Genomic DNA, 22014 nt, shown 5'->3' with positions numbered 1-22014 from the left:
TCTCTCTCCTCTGTCTCTCTCTCTCACTCTCTCTCTCTCTCCCCTCTGTCTCTCTCTCTCCTCTCTCTCTGTCTCTCTGTCTCTCTCTCTCTCCCTCTCTCTCTCTCTCTCTCTCTCTCTGTGTGTCTCTCTCTCTCTCTCACATCTCTCTCTCTCTCTCTCCTCTGTCTCTCTCTCTCTCCCTCTCTCTCTCTCTCTCTCTCTCTCTCTCTCCCTCTCTCTCCCTCTCTCTCTGTGTGTCTCTCTCTCTCTCTCACCTCTCTCTCTCTCTCTCTCCTCTGTCTCTCTCTCTCCCTCCCTCCCTCTCTCTCTCTCTCTCTCTCTCTCTCTCTCTCTCTCTCTCTCTCTCTCTCTCTCTCTCCTCTGTCTCTCTCTCTCCTCTCTCTCTGTCTCTCTGTCTCTCTCTCTCTCCCTCCCTCTCCCTCTCTCTCTCTCTCTCTCTCTCTTCTCTCTATCTCTCTCCTCTGTCTCTCTCTCTCTCTCCCTCCCTCTCTCTCTCTCCCTCTCTCTCTCTCTCTCTCTCTCTCTCTCTCTCTCTCTCTCTCTCTCTCTCTCTCTCTCATCTCTGCCTTAAAGCTTGGTTAGTTTGAAACCTCTAGAGGCAAATGTTATTGTAGCCCAAGAGCCCTCTGTAGTGGGCTCTACCCACCATTAAAGGCCCTGTTGAAGTCTCTCGCCTTCGGCTCGGGCTTTAACGCTGAAGCGTGCCTTTAACGGCTGGTAGAGCCCGCTGAGGCAGCGCTCAGGCTATTTTAGAACATTGGAATGTGGAGATCTCCATTGAAAACAAGGGAGTAGCTCTGGCTTAAAATGGCTGCAATATGCCCGGAGCGCCAACATTCCAATGCTGTTCTTTCTGTTCCTCCCTCAGAGAGAGGAATGTTCTAATAGCCTTGCAGCCCTTCTGCCTCGGGCTATACCTGCTGTCTCTCACTGTCTCTAATTAGGGTTCAGGGCCTTTAGCAACCGGTATAGCCCTTGGCTCTAAGGCTATGTTGTATGATTTAGGGTTAACATGATGGTTTTAGAGCTTCGGAGGGCTCTACATGAGCCCGATAGATCAGAGACTTGCGCCACCAGATATCCACCTCCTGCGTGAGTCAGGTTCAAACACATTCAGACCCGTGTCATGCAGGAAACACGTCTCCAAAGACAGGCTTTGTAAAGCAGTATGTGACAATAGTGCATTGTGCAGCCACTTTCTTCTTCAGTGCCTCCACAATCTTTGCAGTGCTCCTGTGCTGTCCTTCCTTTCAGGTGCGGTACATACAAGTGCAGAAGATAAAGTATGCCTGGGTCAGCTCCATGAAACAATTCCAGAAAGTTGGGTAAGTGGAACTTAAATATGCAAAACTCCTTCAGTAACTGCAACAGAGAGAGATTGTAGACGTCGCTCAATCAGAATCCATATTTCTGAATTGCGGCCCCTTTGTTACAGAATTTTGTGATGTAATATTTCGACGTTCATCTGCTCTTTCTAATACTCTCATGTAGCAGTGATGTTCCATGGGTAGAGGTGATGAAGTAGACGTAGCCGAGAGGTGTCTTTATAAGTTATTACATCATCTGCTCTTTCTAATACTCTCATGTAGCAGTGATGTTCCATGGGTAGAGGTGATGAAGTAGACGTAGCCGAGAAGTGTCTTTATAAGTTATTACATCATCTGCTCTTTCTAATACTCTTATGGAGCAGTGATGTTCCATGCGAGAGGTGATGAAGTAGACGTAGCCGAGAAGTGTCTTTATAAGTTATTACATCATCTGCTCTTTCTAATACTCTCATGTAGCAGTGATGTTCCATGCGTAGAGGTGATGAAGTAGACGTAGCCGAGAAGTGTCTTTATAGGTTATTACATCATCTGCTCTGGATTTCATTTCTGATCTTTGCTTCCTTGGTGTTTCTGTGACCTATCACAAACTGTAGCTGAGATTCAGGTGACCGCCTGCTGATGCTTCAGAAGGGCTCGTGTCAGGTTTAATTTGCATAAAGTTGATTCCATGTCTCTGATGGAAGGTGAGTAGAAATGATGAAAAAGAGCGCGGCAGAGGTTAATTTGCAATAGTTATAATTAATTTGAGCATTCTTCCTATCAAATGTTGGTTTTGTCAAGAGGTGTCCCTAAGCGGCAGAGTGTGTCATGAAGTAGGTATCAGGGTGAATATGCCACCTGGCCTCAAACCCTCCACCACGGGGCCTCAACCACCTGAGACATATCTGTGGCTGCTTCGGCTCTATTCAGGAAGCCCTTGGCGCAGCTTGGGGAGGGGGGGGGGGCATCTGTGAGCAAACACACAACGGAATGGAATCCAGCCAGAGAATGTATCTGGGGTTAATGTTATGCAACATAGTGGACTGGAATTCTTCCGCAGCGTCCGCTGAGTTTAGAGGAAAAACCAGCTGCAAGTTGTCTGCGTAATTGTAGATGGTGACTTTCCTATTTTTTAGGGACTGCAGCAATGGTTTAAGGTATAAGTTAAATAGGAGGGGGGATAATGATGAACCCTGCGGAACACCGCATGTAGTGGAGAGTTTGGGTGCCATAAAATTCCCCAGCTTCACTGCCTGGGATCGGTCCTTCAAAAGAGACTTAATCCAGGCGAGAGCCGAGCCGCTAAGGCCGACTTGTTCGACACGGTGTAATAAGATGGTGTGATCCACCGTGTCGAACGCGGCCGATAGGTCTAAAAGTACAAGGGCCTGATGATTGTCGTTATCGGTGTTGGACCTTAAAGTATCCAGGACGGCAAGAATATCCGCCTCGGTAGAATGTGCCTGGCGGAACCCGGCTTGGTTTGACTCCAGGTAATCGGCTGTCTCAATGAAGTTAGAAATACAGCTAGCCACATGGGCTTCAAGCAACTTGGCACCAAACGGAAGGAGAGATATGGGGCGATAGTTAGAGAGAATGGATACATCCGCGCCCGGTTTTTTAATTAATGGACCAAAATAGCATTTTTGAATGAGTTGGGGACTATTCCCTGTGAAAGAGAGCTGTTCAGGAGTGGGAGTATTCCTTGAGGTAATGTAGAATAAACTTCCTTCAGTATATGCGGGGGACAGGGATCATTGGGAGACCCAGACTTTTCCCGGTTCATAAGCTCCACCAATTTGGGACGATCAATATGGGGAAAAAATTAAAGTGTGTGTGGGTTTCCACAGATTTCCTTGCTGGTTGCCATGACCTGAGTCACTTGGATACTAGCTTTTATAATATCAATCTTCTCCTTGAAGAAATCGTTAAGCTGATTACACATCAGTTGAGTCGGGGGTTGAGAGGGGGAGGTACGGGTGTCATTGCATAGCTCGTTTACAACATTAAAAATTTCTCTCGATTTATTATGAGCCATGGAGATTTTATCAGAGAAGAAGGCTGCCTTAGCAGCTAAGATGGAGCTATTGTAATTCCTCCGAGCAATCGTGAATAAGCGTCTATCTGACTCAAGATAGCCCTGCCTCCATTTCCTTTATAGTTGGCGGAGTTCTAATTTTTGAATTTTTAGGTCTGTGGAAAACCACCTATGTGCGTCCATTCTGCGAGCGCGGGAAAACTTTGTTAGGGGGACATGTACGTCACAGGCAGATGAGAGCCAGTTAGTGAGTGCTTTATCCATCAGGTTAATGTCCAGAGCCTGGGTTGGAAGGGAGTTAGTCAAGGCAGATAAAAAATCTAGGATGCTTAACGATCTCCATTTCCTGGCTAACCCTCCTAGGGGCACAGGGATTTTCAAGTTGCCCTGCAGAGTGATGGAAAATTGCAGCAAATGATGGTCAGACCATATGCAGGGTGATGCCGTGGGACTGGAGATAGGGATATTATGCGACCAGATCTGGTCCAGGATGTGACCTTTGTCATGGGTGGGAATCAGGACATGTTGATGAAAATTTAAGTTGGAAAGAAGCTCGAAGAGTTCTGAAGCGTGAGGACCTGCTTCCAGGTTGTTATACCAATAGTTCAGATCCCCTATCAGCATGACTCTATCATAATCAACGGTCAGACCGGCCAGTTGCTCAGATATGGAGACTGGGAAAGACGGCATAGGTATAGGTGGACGAAAAATCAATACCAGTACCATAGTTCCCTCAACATTATCAGCTTTAATTACCAGGTTTTCAGTGTCTGGTAAATCTAAAGAAGATAAGGTGGTAAACGTATGGTCTTTGTGAATGATAGCTGCGACGCCACCCCCGGATTTTCCAGGTTTTCTGTTTGCAGACAGAATATAATAGTCTGACGGTAAGGCTGAAAGAATATCCGGTAAGGAATCTGCGGAGAGCCAGGTTTCAGAGACAAACAAGATGTCTGGTCTATCCGATTGAAGTAAAAGAAAAATATCTAGTTGATGTTTTACCATGGATCTGGTATTAAGGTATCAGCAACGGAGGATCCTAGCATCGGAGCGTAAAGACGAAATGGTAAAATTGGAGCTTTGGAGTGAGGTAGAAGGTGGCTCCTGCGACACATGATGGGGGTAGATGTTATTAGCCTTTAGGCGAGCATAAGTTGTAGAATCAAGGAGGTATGGGCCAGAGTTCTGTAAAGCACGGAGTTCGCCAAGGGTGTACCTGGTGATTTCTCCATTCTGCCTGGTCCCTGGTCCCGGCCGGTCGCGGACGGGCGCAGACGGGCTTGCCTTATGCGCGCCTTCGGCGCGCAACCGGCGCGCCCGCTGCGCGTCCTTGAGAGGCACATGTTTATATAGCGGCGATAGGTGACGAGAGAGGGGGCGTGGCCTCGCTAAATTGGGCGTGGCTTGTGCATGGCTATGGGAGTGGTGGCAAGATTACCCTGTGCAGCGCGTCAGCGCTAAAGTCCACAGCGTGTCTGCTTCAGGGGGCGCCCTGTCCCAGATGTAGGTGCTCAGGGGAGGTGGTGAGTTAAAAAACGAGCAATGAAAAATACAAGTTAAAACAGGCAGCAGCACAATTCTTCTCCCGGCTTTTCGCCTCAGTAGTATTACAGTCTCTGGCGCGCTCGTAGTCAGCGTAGATTTAATACATCAGAGAGGGGGCGTGGCCTCGCTAAAGTGGGCGTGGCTTGTGTGTGGCTATGGGAGTGGCGGCAAGATTACCCTGTGCAGCGCGTCAGCGCTAAAGTCTGCAGCGTGCCTGCTTCAGGGGGCGCCCTGTCCCAGATGTAGGTGCTCAGGGGAGGTGGTGAGTTAAAAAACGAGCAATGAAAAATACAAGTTAAAACAGGCAGCAGCACAATTCTTCTCCCGGCTTTTCGCCTCAGGAGTATTACAGTCTCTGAACATCACATACATTTTGCAATCTAGATTTATGGATGGTTAGTACAGGAATATTTTGAGCCCGATTCTGATTCAAGAACAGAAATGTGCTTACTGGTACATTTATACCTTAGGCATGGTAATACCACTTAATCAACTCTTGTCGCATTGCATGGGGTCTCTCTCTCAATTTGCATAAAAACAAGCTACCTGATATTTTTGTGGACCAGCCCGTTAATCGTCAACCATTTTGCCCCCCCCCACTCTTCTGTCTGCCAGTCTCAGCCCGTAACAAGGTCTCACCAGCCTTCTTGGCCCATGTGGCTCTCCAGAACAAAAAAGCACCTTCCTCTGTGAAAAAGATGAGTCCATTCCACTGATGCCCAACACAACCCCAGGTTGTAGGCCTCCCTGTGATCCGTTGCACAGTCTGCGGAAACCATGTCTTTCCTACCAGACCTCAGATGCGCTGGGTCACTAAACCCATCCCCCTGAGGGTGACTTAAGTTTAGAGCCCTTTAACATCTTGCTGAACTGGCACCTTCCAGCTGGTGATGGCGGCTGCCCATTCTGCCCCTTCCCATTCTGCCCTCTCCAGGCACTGCTGTATCCCCGCTTCAGATCTAAATTACATATGTAGTCTCTTGCAGGTCACTCCGGCCAAAGTCATCGAGAAAGCAGTCAACAACCAGCTCGCCGCATTCCTCGAAATCGACAAATCCCTCGACTCGTCATAATCCGGCTTCCGAGCCAAGCACAGCACTGAAACCGCCCTCATCGCAGCAACAGACGACATTCGAACTCTACTGGACAATGGAGACACAGTCGCCCTCATCCTCCTCGACCTCTCCGCTGCCTTCGACACGGCCTGTCATAGCACCCTTTTACAACGCCTCAGAAACGTCGGAATCCAAGGAAAAGCACTAGAATGGATCACCTCGTTCCTCACCGGAAGAACCCAGAGAGTCCGCCTTCCACCATTCAAGTCAGAGGCCACTGAAGTCATCTGCGGCGTACCACAAGGATCTTCACTCAGCCCCACCCTCTTCAACGTATACATGAGCCCCCTCGCGGTCATCGCAAGCCAACACAACCTCAACATCATCTCCTACGCCGACGACACTCAACTGATCCTATCACTCACCAGAGACCCTAACACTGCCAAAACCAACCTGCATGAAGGAATGAAAGAAGTAGCAGAATGGATGAAGCACAGCCGTCTGAAACTGAACTCAGACAAAACAGAAGTCCTCATCCTAGGCACCTCCCCCTCCTCCTGGGACGACTCTTGGTGGCCAGAGGCCCTTGGAGAAGCACCCATCCCGACGGACCACGCACGGAACCTTGGCGTCATCCTGAATTCCTCACTCTCGATGAACAGACAAGTCAACGCCGTTTCTTCATCTTGCTTCAACATTCTTCGCATGCTTAAAAAAACATTTCGTTGGATCCCCACCGAAACTAGAAAAACAGTCACCCACGCTCTGGTAACGAGCCGACTGGACTACGGAAACACCCTCTACGCCGGTACCACCGCAAAACTCCAGAAAAAACTCCAACGCATCCAGAACGCTTCAGCCAGGCTCATATTAGACATTCCGTGTAAAGAACACATCTCTGGTCACCTGAAAAACCTCCACTGGCTCCCCGTCAATAAGAGGATTACCTTTCCGGCTCCTTACCCACGCACACAAAGCACTCTACGAAACCGGACCTGAATGCCTCAACACACGACTGTCCTTCTACACCCCCCCCCGCCAGCTACGATCCTCCAACCAAGCCCTTGCCACTGTACCTCGCATCAACAAAACCACCATGGGAGGTAGATCCTTCTCCTACCTGGCAGCTAAAACCTGGAACTCACTTCCCACGCACCTTCGCCTTACTCAGAACCACCTAGCATTCAGAAAGCAACTTAAAACGTGGATATTTGACAAGTAATTCCCCATCCTTCTTCAAGCGCCTTGAGACCCTCTGGGTATGTAGCGCGCTATACAAATTTTTTTGACTTGACTTGACTTGACTCCTCAGTAACCTATCATTGAAAATCAATGCAGTTTGGACCTTTGATGCAAAAGAGGGGGGGGGGGGGCGATTATCAGCCACAGTCCACACTTATGAGCAAGACTGCAACAAGCACGAGTTTGTGCCACGCATCCTGGGTTTTGTAGGCTGCCAAACTGGAAAAGGAAGAGTTTTAACTTGTCAACGCGCTTAGGGGACTATTATCAAAGTCTCGGTTTATTATCAGATTCCTAGGAATCGTACAATACACGATTAACTTTTTGGTAGATAACATTTTAAATGCAAGAACATTTATTGCACAAGACTCTGCACCCTGTTCCAAAAGGTGACCATTAAATGAGAAAATGTCCTGCTTTAATGATAGGGTGGCGCCTGAGCAATAATGGGCAATTAACAACCTGCCAATTTTATAACTGCTACTCAGTCTATGAAGGTTTCCAGACATATTTAAGCCAGGTGACAAGAATTTCACATAGATTAAGATTCAGGCAGGTCCACCATTTGGTAGCTTTCCCACAAGTTAAACAGCACCCGGCTTGTCCCTGCCCCTGTGACGGCCACACTAAACAAAGTACCCTGCACTTTCTTCTTATATGTGACCTTTATATGAATTTTCGCATAGCATTTCTAAAACCATTGTTTTTAAAATATGGTACTTCCACTACGGACGCAGCAATGAGGTTGCTTTTTATAATGCAGGAACCTGACATATGTTTTTTTACCGCAACTTTTATTCTTAAATCGATGAATGCAAGAAAGAGCATGATGTTCTAATTGTAATTCTTACTGGTTTTTAACCATTTATGTTTAGTGATGTCTACATATATATGACGATGTATTTTTCTCATGTGCTTTTATGGTTGTCTTTTCTACGAATCGAATAAAGCTTATTGAATTGAATTGATAGGGTGATACAGTTTAAAGAAATCTACACGATTGAATGACTGGATGTTGTGTCTAGTTGCCGCCCGCATGATTCCCCTGCCGATCTGTGCCCGATCATAATAATGAAATCGCCTGGCTCTCAAAATTCTCTCACCACTTCATTTTGCAATTCCTGGAGGTTCTAGCATTGGATCAAATAAGGAAGAGTGGAAGATGTGTTCTTATTGTCTGACAATATTCCAATGATGCACAGACACCCCGATCCCGTTCAAATACAGAGCCGTCCATGCTTCTCTCATAGCGGCCAAGGTTCCGAATGTCGCGTTTCAAAGCTGTAGTTAATAGGAGACCTTCTTCAGATGGTTAAGTTCATGACACGTTTCACCTCTTACTGCTCCTATTTATTTCTTAATCAGTCCCAAATATTTGTTGGGTTGGATGAAATAGAATGATGACCTCACAATTCCCGAACTAATCAAATCTATTACAAGAGGAGCTTCGTTGTCTAATGTGGAATACTCGGGATCCTGAAAACGTTTATTACCTGTGACCTAATGCAGGAGGCGACTCATACCGACCTTTGACATCAGGTTGGAGACATTGGTGGTCTGGATGACATTCTCACTGGGATTAAATAACAAAATAACTCATTATTCTTAGGATTTGTACAAATGGGAAATCCTTCGTTCAAACTGCAAGGAAGGAATACATCCCTGGTAGCCACCCTGAGAGAGATTTTGAGGCTAATAATAGTCTAGGATATATAAGATAAATATGAAGAACATTTTGAAATGTTCTGAGTGAAAGAAGCCCTGTTGTGAAGCTAGGTTTTCAGGGAAGGCACAATGCGGCATCAGTGTGACTCCTTGGGTAGACCTTTCTGAAGTACTTTGTTTATCCATGAAAATACCCAATTGGCATCCATGCATTCCTTAATATCCTCTTACCCAAGTACTAAATGCGGGTCAAATCTTTTATTTTAGAGTTCTTTTTTGAGGCAGTGCACAAGAAACAATAAACAGATCTTTCTCGCCTATATAGTCTTTCGATTCATTTTCTGAAAACTGTTTTAATCCTTTCAGGTCCAGTATTGGTCATTTATTTAATACAGAGTAGGTCTGCTCTTCCTGCAATAGAGCAGATTTTTCCCTTCTCTTACCCTAACTGTTATTCTATTACTCTACTCTTGTGCATCCAAACGAAACAGAAGAGCACAAAAGAAGGATTTGTGCTCTTCATCCACATTGTGGCCTTGAGAGAAAGAAAAACTGAACTCATCTGAGCACCTAGTGCATTTTACTCTGACGCCCTTTCAGCTGATGCTACGGAAATAGTCCTACAAAGAATTACTAGGTCTAAATGGAAGGTATATATTTTGGGGCCTTTTCACAAACCACGTTTTGTAGTGCATTTAGTACTACTACAAAAGCACCACTTAAGTACTACTAAATGCTATTCACAAACCTACAAATGGAAATCCACATTCCCACCTCTCCAGTCCTTTCTATGGGGATCCTCCTCAGACTTGTAGGTTTACTGCTTAGTAGTAAATTTGGGAGGGACCTGGGGAATGGCTGGAAAAAGCTGTCACAAATGCAGATGTACTTGTGGGAATGCCACTACCTCCTCAGTACTTTCCAACTTGTCCTACCACAATCCACCGCCCAAAAGAAATTCACTATTGGCACGGTGGAGTCCAAGCGGAAAAGAGGATTAGGAAGAGAAAAAAGACAGCTGGTTCAGATGTATGTCTCACTGGAGTTCTGATGTTCGAGTCCCCCTCTTCAGCGAAAATCTAAAATAAAAGAACAATATGTTACTAAAGAGTATGATTGTAACTAGGAAATTATCACACTTGGAACATTACTATGCTTTCGGATTTACATCTATTTTCTCAGCTATCTCTTCTCTGTTGCATTCATCTGATATGGCAATCTGCAAAATATGCATATCTTTGCGAAGTGCAAACATATTTGAAAAACTTAAACTTCTAATAAGTGTGTTCACACCCAGCTCTATGCCAAGCAAACTTGAGAGAAAAGAAAGGGTTCACAACACCAAAACTGTCAAGAGTCAGCATAGAAAATTTAAAACACATCTCAAAAGACCTTAAGTACATTATGGGACCGATTCCGATTCGGATCGGAAGGGCTTCGAACCATGTTCAGAGCCCCATCGAATGAATCGGTACCTGTCGGACGGATTCCTTTCCGACCGATCGATTCCGATGAGCTCGGTCGGAAAGGAATCCGACCCGGATTTCCAAATGGCCTACGACCTTTTCGGAGGGCCTGTCTGCCATCCAGAAATATTCCAGTACTCCCCCGGTTGCCTCTTTATGACCAACTGAGTATGATGGCAGTTTCTCACTGCCTTTTCGTGCCGGTGTGTCCGGCACGAAAAGGCAGTCGGAAACTGTCCCTGGAGACTCCCATCAGGGCCCCCATGGGTGTGAGGCCGCAGAATGGCAGCCTGGGGCCACCTATGGTGCCCCTCCATTGATCCCTTCACCCGGTGGCAGGCCACAGGGTGCAGGGATGAACTGCACCCCTACATTTCACATTGCAAGCATGCTTTCCGGTCGGAATGCATGCTTGCATTGTGAACCATACGAATGCGACCGAAAAGGGTTCGGTCGCATCGTACTTGCAGGGCTGTAACCGATCACAGAAGGTCGGTCGGTTACGGCTCCTGACCGATGTCGGACGGACCTGAGTCCTTCAGACATCGGAATCGGCCCCTTAGTGTCCTTCCCAATGCCATGAATTATGGCTTGCAATCCTTTTACAAATTAAACAAAGTTCATCTGCAAGTCCAGAAAGTCTTTCTACAGATGATGAGATTTATGGCCTTGGGTTCCTTGTAAAATTAAACTCCACCTAAAGAATGTTCACAAAAAATATGCACTTCTAGTTCATTATCAAACTTAGGGCCAGATGTAGGTAATTCCTATTTACCTACTCTTAAATACCGAGTCATACCGATTCGGTATTGAAGAGTAGGTAAATAGGAAGAGGGCAGATGTAGGTAATTCTTAATTTAGAATTACCGAATCGGTATGATTCAGTATTTACCGATTCAGTAAATACCGATTCGGTATTTCCGATTGATTCCTATGGGCCTTGAAGCCCATAGGAATCAATGGGAAATACCGATTCGGTATTTACCGAATCCGTAAAGACCGAATCCTGCAAGGGTGAACGGGGTGTCACTTTGACACCCTGTAGCACCCCAATTCCAGGCTTGTGTGCCATGTGACACACATAGTCTGTGTGTCACATGGCACAGGTGTACATGCACAGATGTGCATGTACACCTGAATTCGGTAATTTACCACCCAATTGTATTTGGTGATAAAATACCGAATTCTGAAGGCCTGTAGCACTGTAAACAGTGCTACCTACATCTGGGATTTACCGAATCAGTAAAATTACCGATTCTGTAAAATAATGGCCCCTACATCTCAAAAACCAATTACCGGTCGGTAACGGCCGAAATCGGCCGTTACCGACCGGTAATTGGCGACCTACATCTGGCCCTTAAAGTATACAGAAAATGAAGCTTTAAAAGCATCATGTGTTTCTTTCACTGTGCGACAGCTTAGTTAAAAAACCTTATATTTGAAACAAGGGGCTTCATGAATTCAGAAACCCTTGAAAGCCAAACATGGTCTCAGGGATACAAACCAATACAACATAATGTATATCTTGGATGTGAAAGTTCCTTTGAAGCATACAAACAGAGGAGGCAGTCAAAGAGATTAACCGGTTTAGGAAGCAAAACAGCTACCAAATTGTTCTCTTAATATAACTTTCAAAAGAACTACTTCCTCCAACATCTCGTGAGACAAATCAGACTTCCCAAAAAAGTTGTCTGTGTCTTGTCGCACCACCTTGTCAACGTTTGGTCGCCATGTTTGAAGTATTCTCCTGCCTTTGTTATTAAGGGAATCAACTTCAATTTTGTCAAATGTCACAACACTTGTTATTTTTCCATGGACAACGCATTAAGTATTAATGTGCTTATTTCCTGTGACGGGCACAGTTTGCAAAGGCGTATCTTTATTCACAATACTGACAAAAGAGCATACTTACTGCTAAATGGAAAGGGCGGAGGGAGGAGTAATGAGGGGTTCAGGGAGGATTAGGAAGGGGTTAAGGAAAGGATAAGCACCTACCAACAAAAGAGCAAACCCATTGCTATTCACTTACTGCACCTCTAAAGTTCCTACAGACACAAAGGGATTAGGAGTATCAAATTACTCCAGCTCAGGCCTGGAGTAAGTCCAGTACAACACGTGACTAATCACTGGTTGTGACACCTTCCTACAGAAAAACAGAATAGGCCGAGCCACCAAGCTGCTTTCACTTAGTGTGTGGTTTGACTAACAACCGGGCGACCTGTGAACGTAAGGCCCGGGGTGGGCAGTATGTGTGTAACCTGTTGGTCAAGTATTTTGGTCTGGCCTTGTTAATAGCTCGGTGAGCACTGGTAAGGGCTTTGAAAACAATTCTTTTCCTCACCACTAAACATTATGTTTAAAATTATCTATACAAAATAAAAATACAACTTTTTTACTTAAAATGGGAATTGTTTTTTTTAATTTAAACTTCAGAAAATAGTTTTTAAATAATGTAATATATTTAAATTGATTAAACATGTCTTTTAAATTATGGTACTAGTTCTGTAGCATGTTTTAGTTTTTGTTCTACATTTAAAATACATACATAAAGATTATTTACATTAATATGTAACATTAAAATATTTGTACTAGTTAATTGGGAGGTAAATAAACATTTTTACTTTCCCCTATAATTTACCATTGGGAGACTCTAATTTGAGGTAAAGTACAGGAAAACATTAAACATTTTTAATAAACTTTATCATAAGTGGGTCCAAACATTTTAAATGTAATATTATTGTAAATTAATTTTAGATATCGATTTTAAATCAAGAGCATAATACAGAAAATGCTACAGCACTATTAACCTAATTTTAAATTAAATACTTAACTAATTAAAATATCTTAAATACAATAATTATTAATCTAAACGTTATATTAGAAAATACAGTTTAACATGAATTACATTTATATTTTTATTAGTATTGATAAATAATAGAATTGATTAATAGAATTTAAAGTAGTTTAATTAATTTTTCATACAAATGAAAGTTACCTTAATTTATACATTCAAAAATATGTTTTTAATATTTTATAATTGACAGTAAATATGTTTTCTTTTTCTAGAGCTTTTTTAATCTTGAAAAATATATATATATATATATATATATATATATATATATATATATATATATATATATATATATATATATATATATATATATATATATATATTTCGTTTAGATTTTAAATAATTTATTTTAATTTAACATTATTTTCTATGGGGTTTTATGTTAAGGCTCTGTCTCCATCATTTTCTATATGAGGTTGTTGCATTATCAGTGCTGCTTGACTTGGTACTCTTTCTTTTTGGCAGTAGTAACCTTTACTCATACTTTAGGCTTCCCCCCCTTTTTCAGGGTTGTGCGGACGTGGAAATCTACACAAATGAGTAACTTTACAATCTGACTTTGTGAATTGTCAAAATTTGTAAAATTACTCAAAGAGTAAGTTATATGTGTAAAGTACTAAGACGTGTAAGTTACCTTTGTGAAGGGCCCCAATAGATTATTTTCAGGGGTCATGAATTATCTGAAAATATAACATGGTCATATCTCCAACCCTAGCTGTTCACATGGTAAGTTCATCAAAGCTGCAGAATGTATTTGTGAGAGTGTCCCTGGTAATGGGTAACATCCAGCTGTTCCTCAAAGTTGAAATCAGGAAAGGGAGGTTACCCTCCCAACTGCATATATTTGCACAACTGGTGTGAATAGTTTAATAACTCAACCCTACTCTCCATTACTGATAAACTGCTCCACGAGGCAACTGATTTTGGCCATAATAGCTGGGCACTTCAAGAATAAGCCTATCCCTGCAACAGGGGTCAGCATAGCTCCTGCTTTCATGGTTTAACACTCACAAGGCACTAGGTGGACTTTAACATGTGTTGAGTTGAAGGGAACATCCATCTATTTGTAAAATGGTCTTTATGCTACTTTACATTTGCAAGACAAGCCCTCTCTGCTGCAGGCATCTGTTTAGCGCCCCCTGTGGGCGGTTCCATGCCAGCACCTTAACAAGAAATGCGCATGAATATAACAAGGCGACGAGCAGTGGCCCCACAGCTAACAATATGACGTTTCATTTCAGAGAACTGGAAGACACTCTGACGTCTGCGGACATCCTCTGGAAGTATGGATCCGGATTATGCGGTGAAGAGCAAGCGGTCAGGTACCCTGGTCCATTCTGTAAAGCTCTCTTTTGATTCTCTCTGGAGTGAACAACGAACCTTAGCCATTCCTTCCAACAATTCGTGAGTGTGTCCGAATGTACAGGTGTTGGCCTTCTGCAGTTCTTTTAAACTTTGGCCCATATTCATTAACCCCTTCGACGCTGATGACGAGCCCAGCTCGTCACGTAAAGTGCGTTTTTAAAAAACCCAGCGTGCGAGCGGAATTCCGCTAGCGCGCATGCGGTTAATGGTTTGCGCTCGTGCATCACCAGCGATTGGAGCCACAGTGTCATATCAGCTGTTTTGCACTGAAAGTTGGCCCTTGCACTGCACCCGTAGACTTTGCACCATGCCGATCTTAATATGTGCACGGGGTGCTTTAGAACGAGTCAGCCCTGAAACCTAAGGTTTTGGGCACAAAATCAGATGTACTAAGGGGCTTTATTATGGGATGTTGGCATAGGGCAGTGCAGCAACATGGTGCATTCCTGTCCTTTCTCCCTGTGCTGGTACAGATTCAGCAAACTAGCGCCAAAACAGGCACCATTGCACCATGCAGGGGGGCCCGATGCATGAGGGATTGATTCTGTGCAGGAAGGGGCACCATGCTACACAGAAACAATACGAAGAGGTGTTTTCCTCTTTCCTTGTGTGCAACAGAATGCAGCACACAAGGAAAGAGGAACAAACGAGGACAAATTAACATATTTCTCCTCATTACCCCTCACCACCGGATTGGACTCTTCCTCAGGTTCACATGGTTTTGTAAATCTGGAGCAGCGTCAAATTCCATGGGTGTTGCGTGGGAAAACCCACCTCAACCCTCATGTAACACCTCCCGGACCAAGAATAAGGTGACTCAGCGATTTGCACTACTTTGCCTTACTCGTGATTTCTGAGGATATTCAAAGACACCGAGGGTAGCTTTGCGTGGATTTATAAATTAAAATATGAGCCTTGCGTCACGCATGAACCGCTTTCGGCGGTGTAAAAGTGACACAGGGCTTTCATAAGTAAGCTCCTGAATTTGTGTGGTACAGGGAGGCACACACAAGTGGTCAAGTGGTATATGGGCACTCTATCTACATGCAAAGGGTGTGCTTTGCACACAACCCAGATGTCCATATCAAGTAATTTCCCTGAAGGATGTACCTTCACTACAAATCCTAGACTAGATACTGCTGGCAGTCTTCACACATCAGCACAATGCTTAATGTCACACATGTCACACAGAGCAGCCAGGTTTTGCACAAGTTGCCTGTTAAATCTCCATTACTATCTTTATCACCACCGGCCATTTCCAGGTGGGATAAAGATTGCATCTCCTTGTGTTTGCTTTTTCGCCCTAAGTTGGATGGGTATGCCTAGACGTGGGTCCCTTGCTCACTTTGCCACTGGAGTCAAGTTAACCTGCCTGATACGGGAATTACCCCAAAACTGGCCCCAGGATGCTTGTTTCTGGGCCAGGGAAGACATGGCTTGGCAGTTTGGGCTGGACTGTTTCCATGAGGCACAGGGTCAGACTGATTTGTATATAGCTGTGTCTGAACGGGGATGGCAAAGTGAGCTAGAGGATGATGATGGATTCAACCCAGATCTGTGACTGGGGGCAAGTGTATGAAAAGTTTCAGCACTCCGTCCATCATCTCCTTGTATTTACTTTGTCCTGAAAGAGGCAGTCATACTCGGGCATTTACCGCCTGACTTTCGAAGGGCAGAGGTAGTGGTACTCCCTAAGGCAGGGAAGACCATGGACCAGTGCTCCTCTTACCACCTTATTTTTCTCTTAAATACCAAAATTAAAATCATAGCCATGGTTTGGCGGACCGTTTACTTAGGGTGACACCTTTGTTGATCAATCTTGATGCACCACTTGGCATGACATCATAAGATTGTACAATGCACTGGCTCTAGCTAATATATTGGATGGTGGGCAGCGATACTGCTGCCAAACAAAGAAAAGGCATTTGAATCGGTGGGCTGGCAGTATTGCTTTGCTTGGCTTCAGGGACTTAACTTTGGACCCAAGTTCATTACTTATGTATGGCCTCTATACACCGTGCTGGCTGACCATGTCTCGGTGGAGACCCCGGTCTCTGAGCCCTCCAATATCTGGCGAGGCATGCGTCAAATATGCCCGCTGTCCCCACTGTAATTCGCTATAGCCATAAAGTCACTGGCTAAATGGATGTGCATCAATGAGCAGGAGAGGGGGTTTGAATGGGGAGGCAAGGATCTCGGATATGATCTCATTATACCCTGATGATGCTCTGATCTTTTTCACTGATCCCAAGACTTCGGGTCCAAGGGTACTTGAAATCCTTCGGATTACTGGCAAGACGTCAGGCCTCTCGATTCACCTGGTCAAGTTCTCGGTCTTTCTGGTTTTCACACATCCCCAGAATCTAGAATGGACATTTGATATCCAAAATGTAGGAGTACATATTACCCACAATGCCTCAGTTGCATGGGAGATGACCATTCATCTGGTCATGGTCGCGCTGGATCTGACATTAAACCGTGGTCTGCTCTCCCCTATCACTTATGGGGCGATCGGTCACAGTCAAAATGGATTCGCTTCCCCGCCTTCTGTACCAAATGCAACACTATCCATAGCCTATGCCCGCTCCTTTTTATGGAGAGTGCATTTGGTGTTTCTTAGTTTTTTACGGAATCTAGGGTTATTCTACTTAGCTCTTAACAAGTGTCTTCAGCCCACATATGACGAGAGTATCACAGAGGCTGATATCGAGTCATGCTACCGGGCCTCCCATGTAGTAATTATTCATGAGTATGGTATAACACGCAGGGCGATCCGGCCTGTAACTCCAAAAACTTGGCACTACAGGGCACCCCAATTCAACATTTATCGTATGGGAGCAGTAGACGCACGCTTTACAGCCTGGCAACAAAAGTGGCACTTCAAACATGGAAAACTGCCTTAAAAGCAACCGCCGGGACCGGAGACTCATGGAGCGGACTCCTCGGTGGACAGTTCTATAGATATCTCCAACTGAGACATGCTCTGGCGCCTCACATTCGGGGCTGGAGGAACTCCCGGAATATAACCCGCTGGAAGGCAAACTCATCCTGGTGGAGTTAAGAGATCACAAGATAACACATATGTATCAGTCACTGATACACCCTATGCCTGATGCCTGTGCTGTGCTACGTGCGGCCCAGGAGCGAGACCTGTGGCCCTTCCGAATGAGTATGAGCAGAAGCCAGGGCTTCCCCAAGGCCCTGTGCAATCGTGACATGATTCAACTTTATACAACAGAAATATCTCCATAGAGTAGATCTTACACGATGTAACCTCTGGTCAATGGTCGCGATTGCCTCTCCCTCCGATGCACAACACAGGAGGGTGACTTCATGCACACCGTATGGTTTGCAAAAGCATACATGTTGACTGGATTAGCACTCTCTCCTTTTTGCTCTGTGTGCTGGAGTGACCAATGCTGCGAGACCCCAAACTGACTCCGTTAAATATTACCTTTGATGTTGAGGAGGACCGCTATCAAAAACATTGCTGAGGCTGGAAAGGGTTATTGATTTGATTTGAATAAAACTTATCATGCGCAGACAATAACCCGAAGGTATCAAGGCGCCTAACAACGTATATCATAAGCAAGGGCATGTCACCATTACATATAGGCCTGCACGAAGAGATGGGTCTTCAGGGCCCTCCTGAAAGCCTGAAGAGTGGGTAGGGATCTTAATTCCAGTGGGAGGGAGTTCCACCATTTGGGCGCCAGGGTAGAAAAAGCCCTACCCCCCCATTTAGTTCTCCTGAATCGAGGGGCTGACAGAAGAAGTCTCGTCGAGGAGCGCAAGTTCCTAGCAGGAGTGTAGCGGGACAAGATGGATCCAACACCAGTGGGACTGTTTTTAGCTAATGCCCTATAGGTCATGCACAGAGTCTTAAAGCGGATACGGTCCTCCACAGGAAGCCAGTGTAACAGCTTTCTAGCCGCTGTGGCTGAGGCCCGTTTGGGAAGATCCAGGACAAACCTGGCAGCAGCGTTCTGGACTACCTGCAAGCGCTGCAGTAGACTTTTATTCAGTCCCACATACAGCGCATTGCAGTAGTCCAGCCGGGAGCAAATCAGGGCAACTGTAAGCTGTTTCCTTGCCTGCAAAGATAGGTAGTGTCTGATCCTCCTGAGGATGTGAATGATGCCCCAACAGGTAGAGATGGTTCTGTTGACCTGTTTATCCAGATTGAGGGCGGGATCAATCATGACCCCTAGATTTTTAGCAGAGGAGGTGGGGGTGGGGCAAGCTCCTAATGAGTCTGGCCACCAGCTAGATGACCAAACATCCTCTTTCCCTCCAAACACCATCACCTCCGTCTTCTCTCCATTCAGTTTTAATGAATTGTAAATCATCCATTTCCCGACTGCCTCCATACAAGATCTAAAATTGGAGGCAGTCGGGGCACCTGATTGGGAGAGAGAGACGAGGATCTGGGTGTCATCCGCGTAGGATACTATCTCCATCCCAAATGATCTAATTAGCCTGGCAAGTGGGGTGACATAGATGTTGAATAGGGTCGGACTCAGAGCCGACCCCTGAGGGACCCCACATTGCACGGGCAGGGATGGAGATAGAAACTCCCCCAACTTCACTCTTTGCACTCGGTGATTGAGGAAAGAGGTGAGTAGGTCTAAGGCTGTTCCCCGAACCCCAACCTCCCTCAGCCGAGCTGTTAATACCGAGGGAGAAAGGGTATCGAAGGCCGCCGTCAGATCTAAGAGGATCAGGAGGGTGGTCTGGCCTCCATCAACATGCGAGCGGATGTTATCCAGCACGATGGTGAGGGCAGACTCAGTACTGTGTTCCCTCCTGAATCCATGTTGAGAGGAGTCAAGACAGCCAGAATTCTCTATATATGCAGCAAGATGCCTATTAAGATGTGTTTCAAGCATCTTTGCAGGGGCCGGGAGGAGTGAGATGGGCCGGAAATTTTTTAGAACCGCAGGGTCCAGAGAGGCCTTTTTAAGTAGGGGTTTTACCACCGCGTTTTTCCATTGGGTGGGAAAAAGGCCGTCTCTCATGGCTTTATTCATAATATCAACCAGCGGGGGCAAGAAAATATCTCTGCACTGTTTGAGAATCCTAAGTGGACATACATCCAAGGGGGAACCAGATTTAGTCTTATTAAGGAGGTTGTCCAGATCCTCCAGAGAGAGAGGGGGAAAGGAGTCTAGGGTTCCTACAGGAGGTGTTTCTGCAGGGACATGGTCCATAGCTCCCAGGGCAGGGGGCCCAATAATAAGAGATCTCTGCATCTCCAGGGCAGAGTAAATGTCTAAAATTTTTGCCTGGAAAAAAGAGGCAATGTTATTGCAGAGCTCTTGAGAAGCCACTACGGGATCTGGGGTTTCGAGGGTTATAAGGGAGTCCACTACCCTGAAGAGCTCTTTAGGAGAGGACATTGAGGTTGTCACGGCCGTGAAATGTTCTTGTTTGGCCTTTATGATCTCTCCTTTATAGTTCCTCAGCAGAGTCTTATGGGCTTCCCTATCCTTTAGATCCCAGCTAGAATGCCATAGTCGCTCCCGCCTCCTTACTTCTTGTCTAAGAAGTCTAAGATGTTCGGAGAACCAAGGGGCTGAAGGCCTTTTCCTGGCTCGATGGCGTAATTGGATAGGGGCAAGTTCATCCAGTGCCTCAGTCACAGTCCTTTCAAACTGTGTAACTGCCATAGAGACACTTTCCCCTTGGGATGAGAACAAATTGGGTACCCACAGGGTAAGGGAGCTGCTTGTAATATTCTTGAAATTCCTGCGCAATTCCTTATTACTTAAAGTATTTTTGAGCTTGTGAAAGGAAGGACAGGATAGCTCAAATGGAACTGCCAGATGGTCGGACCATGATAGAGGGATAGAGTCCTTAATTATCAGCCTCTCATCATTAGAAAAAATTCCATCGAGCGTGTGGCCTGCTCTGTGAGTAGCCCCAATGACCAACTGGGAAAATCCACAGGCTGACATGGCCTCAAGCAGAGAAATAGTCTCCTTAGTATCATGCTTCTCCAAATTAAAATTAAAATCACCCAGGATCGTGAAATCTTTCCGACCAAAGTAGGGTTCTAAAACATGAAGAAGCCGTTGTCCAAAGTCGGTACGAGAACCAGGAGGACGGTAGGCCAGGATTCCATTAAAGAGGGCTCTATGGCCACTTTTTATGGAGAAGAATAGGGCTTGGAAACTGTCCGTGGGGTCGGAGATGTAGACAGTGTGGCAATAAAAATGATCCTTGTAGAGAATTGCTATCCCTCCTCCCACCCGGCTCGGTCTATCTTGACGAGCTAAGCAGTATCCCTCAGGAAAAGCTTCAATGAGATCAGGACCCGACGAGTCCTTTGCCCACGTTTCCGTAATAAAAACCAGGGAAGGCTTCCTATCTAAAACAAGATCCCTGAACATGATATTGTTTTTAATGAGCGAGCGGGCGTTTAGAAGAAGACACTCTTCCTTTGGAATCCTAAGGCTAGGGGAAATGGGTAGGTAGGGCATATGACTAGGTAGAAGGGGAGTGGGGTTAACCGTACCAGAAATCTGACATCCACATGGTAGCTTGCCAAGAATAGCATCAGGCGTATGAGAGTAGCAGCATGAGAGCCTAGGCGGTTTAAGCGCAAGCCGAGTCTGAGTAGAATATCTAAAGAGCGGGGGGTCGGTGGCATCTAGGCTAAAAGACCAGCCGTCCAGCCCATCCTTAGCGCGGACGGGCGCAGACGGCCTGGACTCTGGCGTGACTCCGGCGTCACTGCGGCGCACTCGCAGCGTGCACACGCTGCGCGCCATAGTAGCCGGTTTAAGTAGGGCTCTAGCCAGTCCACCTGACTGCTAGAGCGCGGGAGAATACAGCGCTTCCCCAACACCCACCCAAGATGGCGCTCACCTAAATCAGAAGCGCGAGGGACCGGCCCGCCAAAGTAGCGGTGAGAACACTATTAGTGTGCAGCAATGCGAACAGGGATTAAAATCAGGGGAAATAGTGTATAAATAAAAGAGAAAATTAAAAGACAAAACGGGATAGTTTTAAAAAACGCTGAAAGCGTCCTGAAGCGAGCCTAGCAGCAATAGTGAGAGCCTAAGCAAGGAGAGCCTACCTCCTGCCTTGCTTAAGTAGAGATCCCGGTAGCAGCCTCTAGCCAGTCCACCTGACTGCTAGAGCGCGGGAAATAGAAAGCAGACGCACTGTCCTCGATTAATAAACGGAAACAAGGTTGGGTCTGGTGTATGAGGTAAGAGCAACTGGTTTATGAGTCTAAGGGTTGTTCCCAAAAATACATAAAAATTGGGCTAAGATGGACAGACTACAGAGGGGCCTCATTGGGCAGAGGTACAATTACGCAACTGATTTAGAGATGGAAATGTGCATGTATGGGGGTGAGTGGCTGTGATGTACGCTGGGCCAGCGACGCCTCCGCTTGTATGTGTGGGTAAAAGTCAAAAAGGGGGCTGTGGAGAGGTTTGGAATGCATTGCGCCTTGGTGTAATGATAC

The 22014-nt window shown here is 45.6% G+C and overlaps 1 protein-coding gene across 1 annotated transcript in view; it reads left to right on the top strand.

The window, feature by feature from the left end:
- The window catches only part of LOC147684260 (putative cation-transporting ATPase 13A4), a 190033-nt gene that overhangs the window by 28661 nt on the left and 139358 nt on the right, over window positions 1-22014 (top strand). The window contains exons 3-4 of the mRNA XM_086944971.1: window positions 1258-1328; window positions 14414-14494. Coding sequence (XP_086801097.1) covers window positions 1258-1328; window positions 14414-14494 — 152 coding nt within the window. The remainder of the gene's footprint in view (window positions 1-1257; window positions 1329-14413; window positions 14495-22014) is intronic.

This window comes from Lissotriton vulgaris, chromosome 11 (assembly GCF_964263255.1).
Source record: "Lissotriton vulgaris chromosome 11, aLisVul1.2, whole genome shotgun sequence".
Classification (NCBI taxonomy): Eukaryota; Metazoa; Chordata; class Amphibia; order Caudata; family Salamandridae; genus Lissotriton; species Lissotriton vulgaris.
The sequence above is the reverse complement of the archived record's forward strand: the minus strand, read 5'-3'. Positions and strand labels throughout refer to the sequence as shown.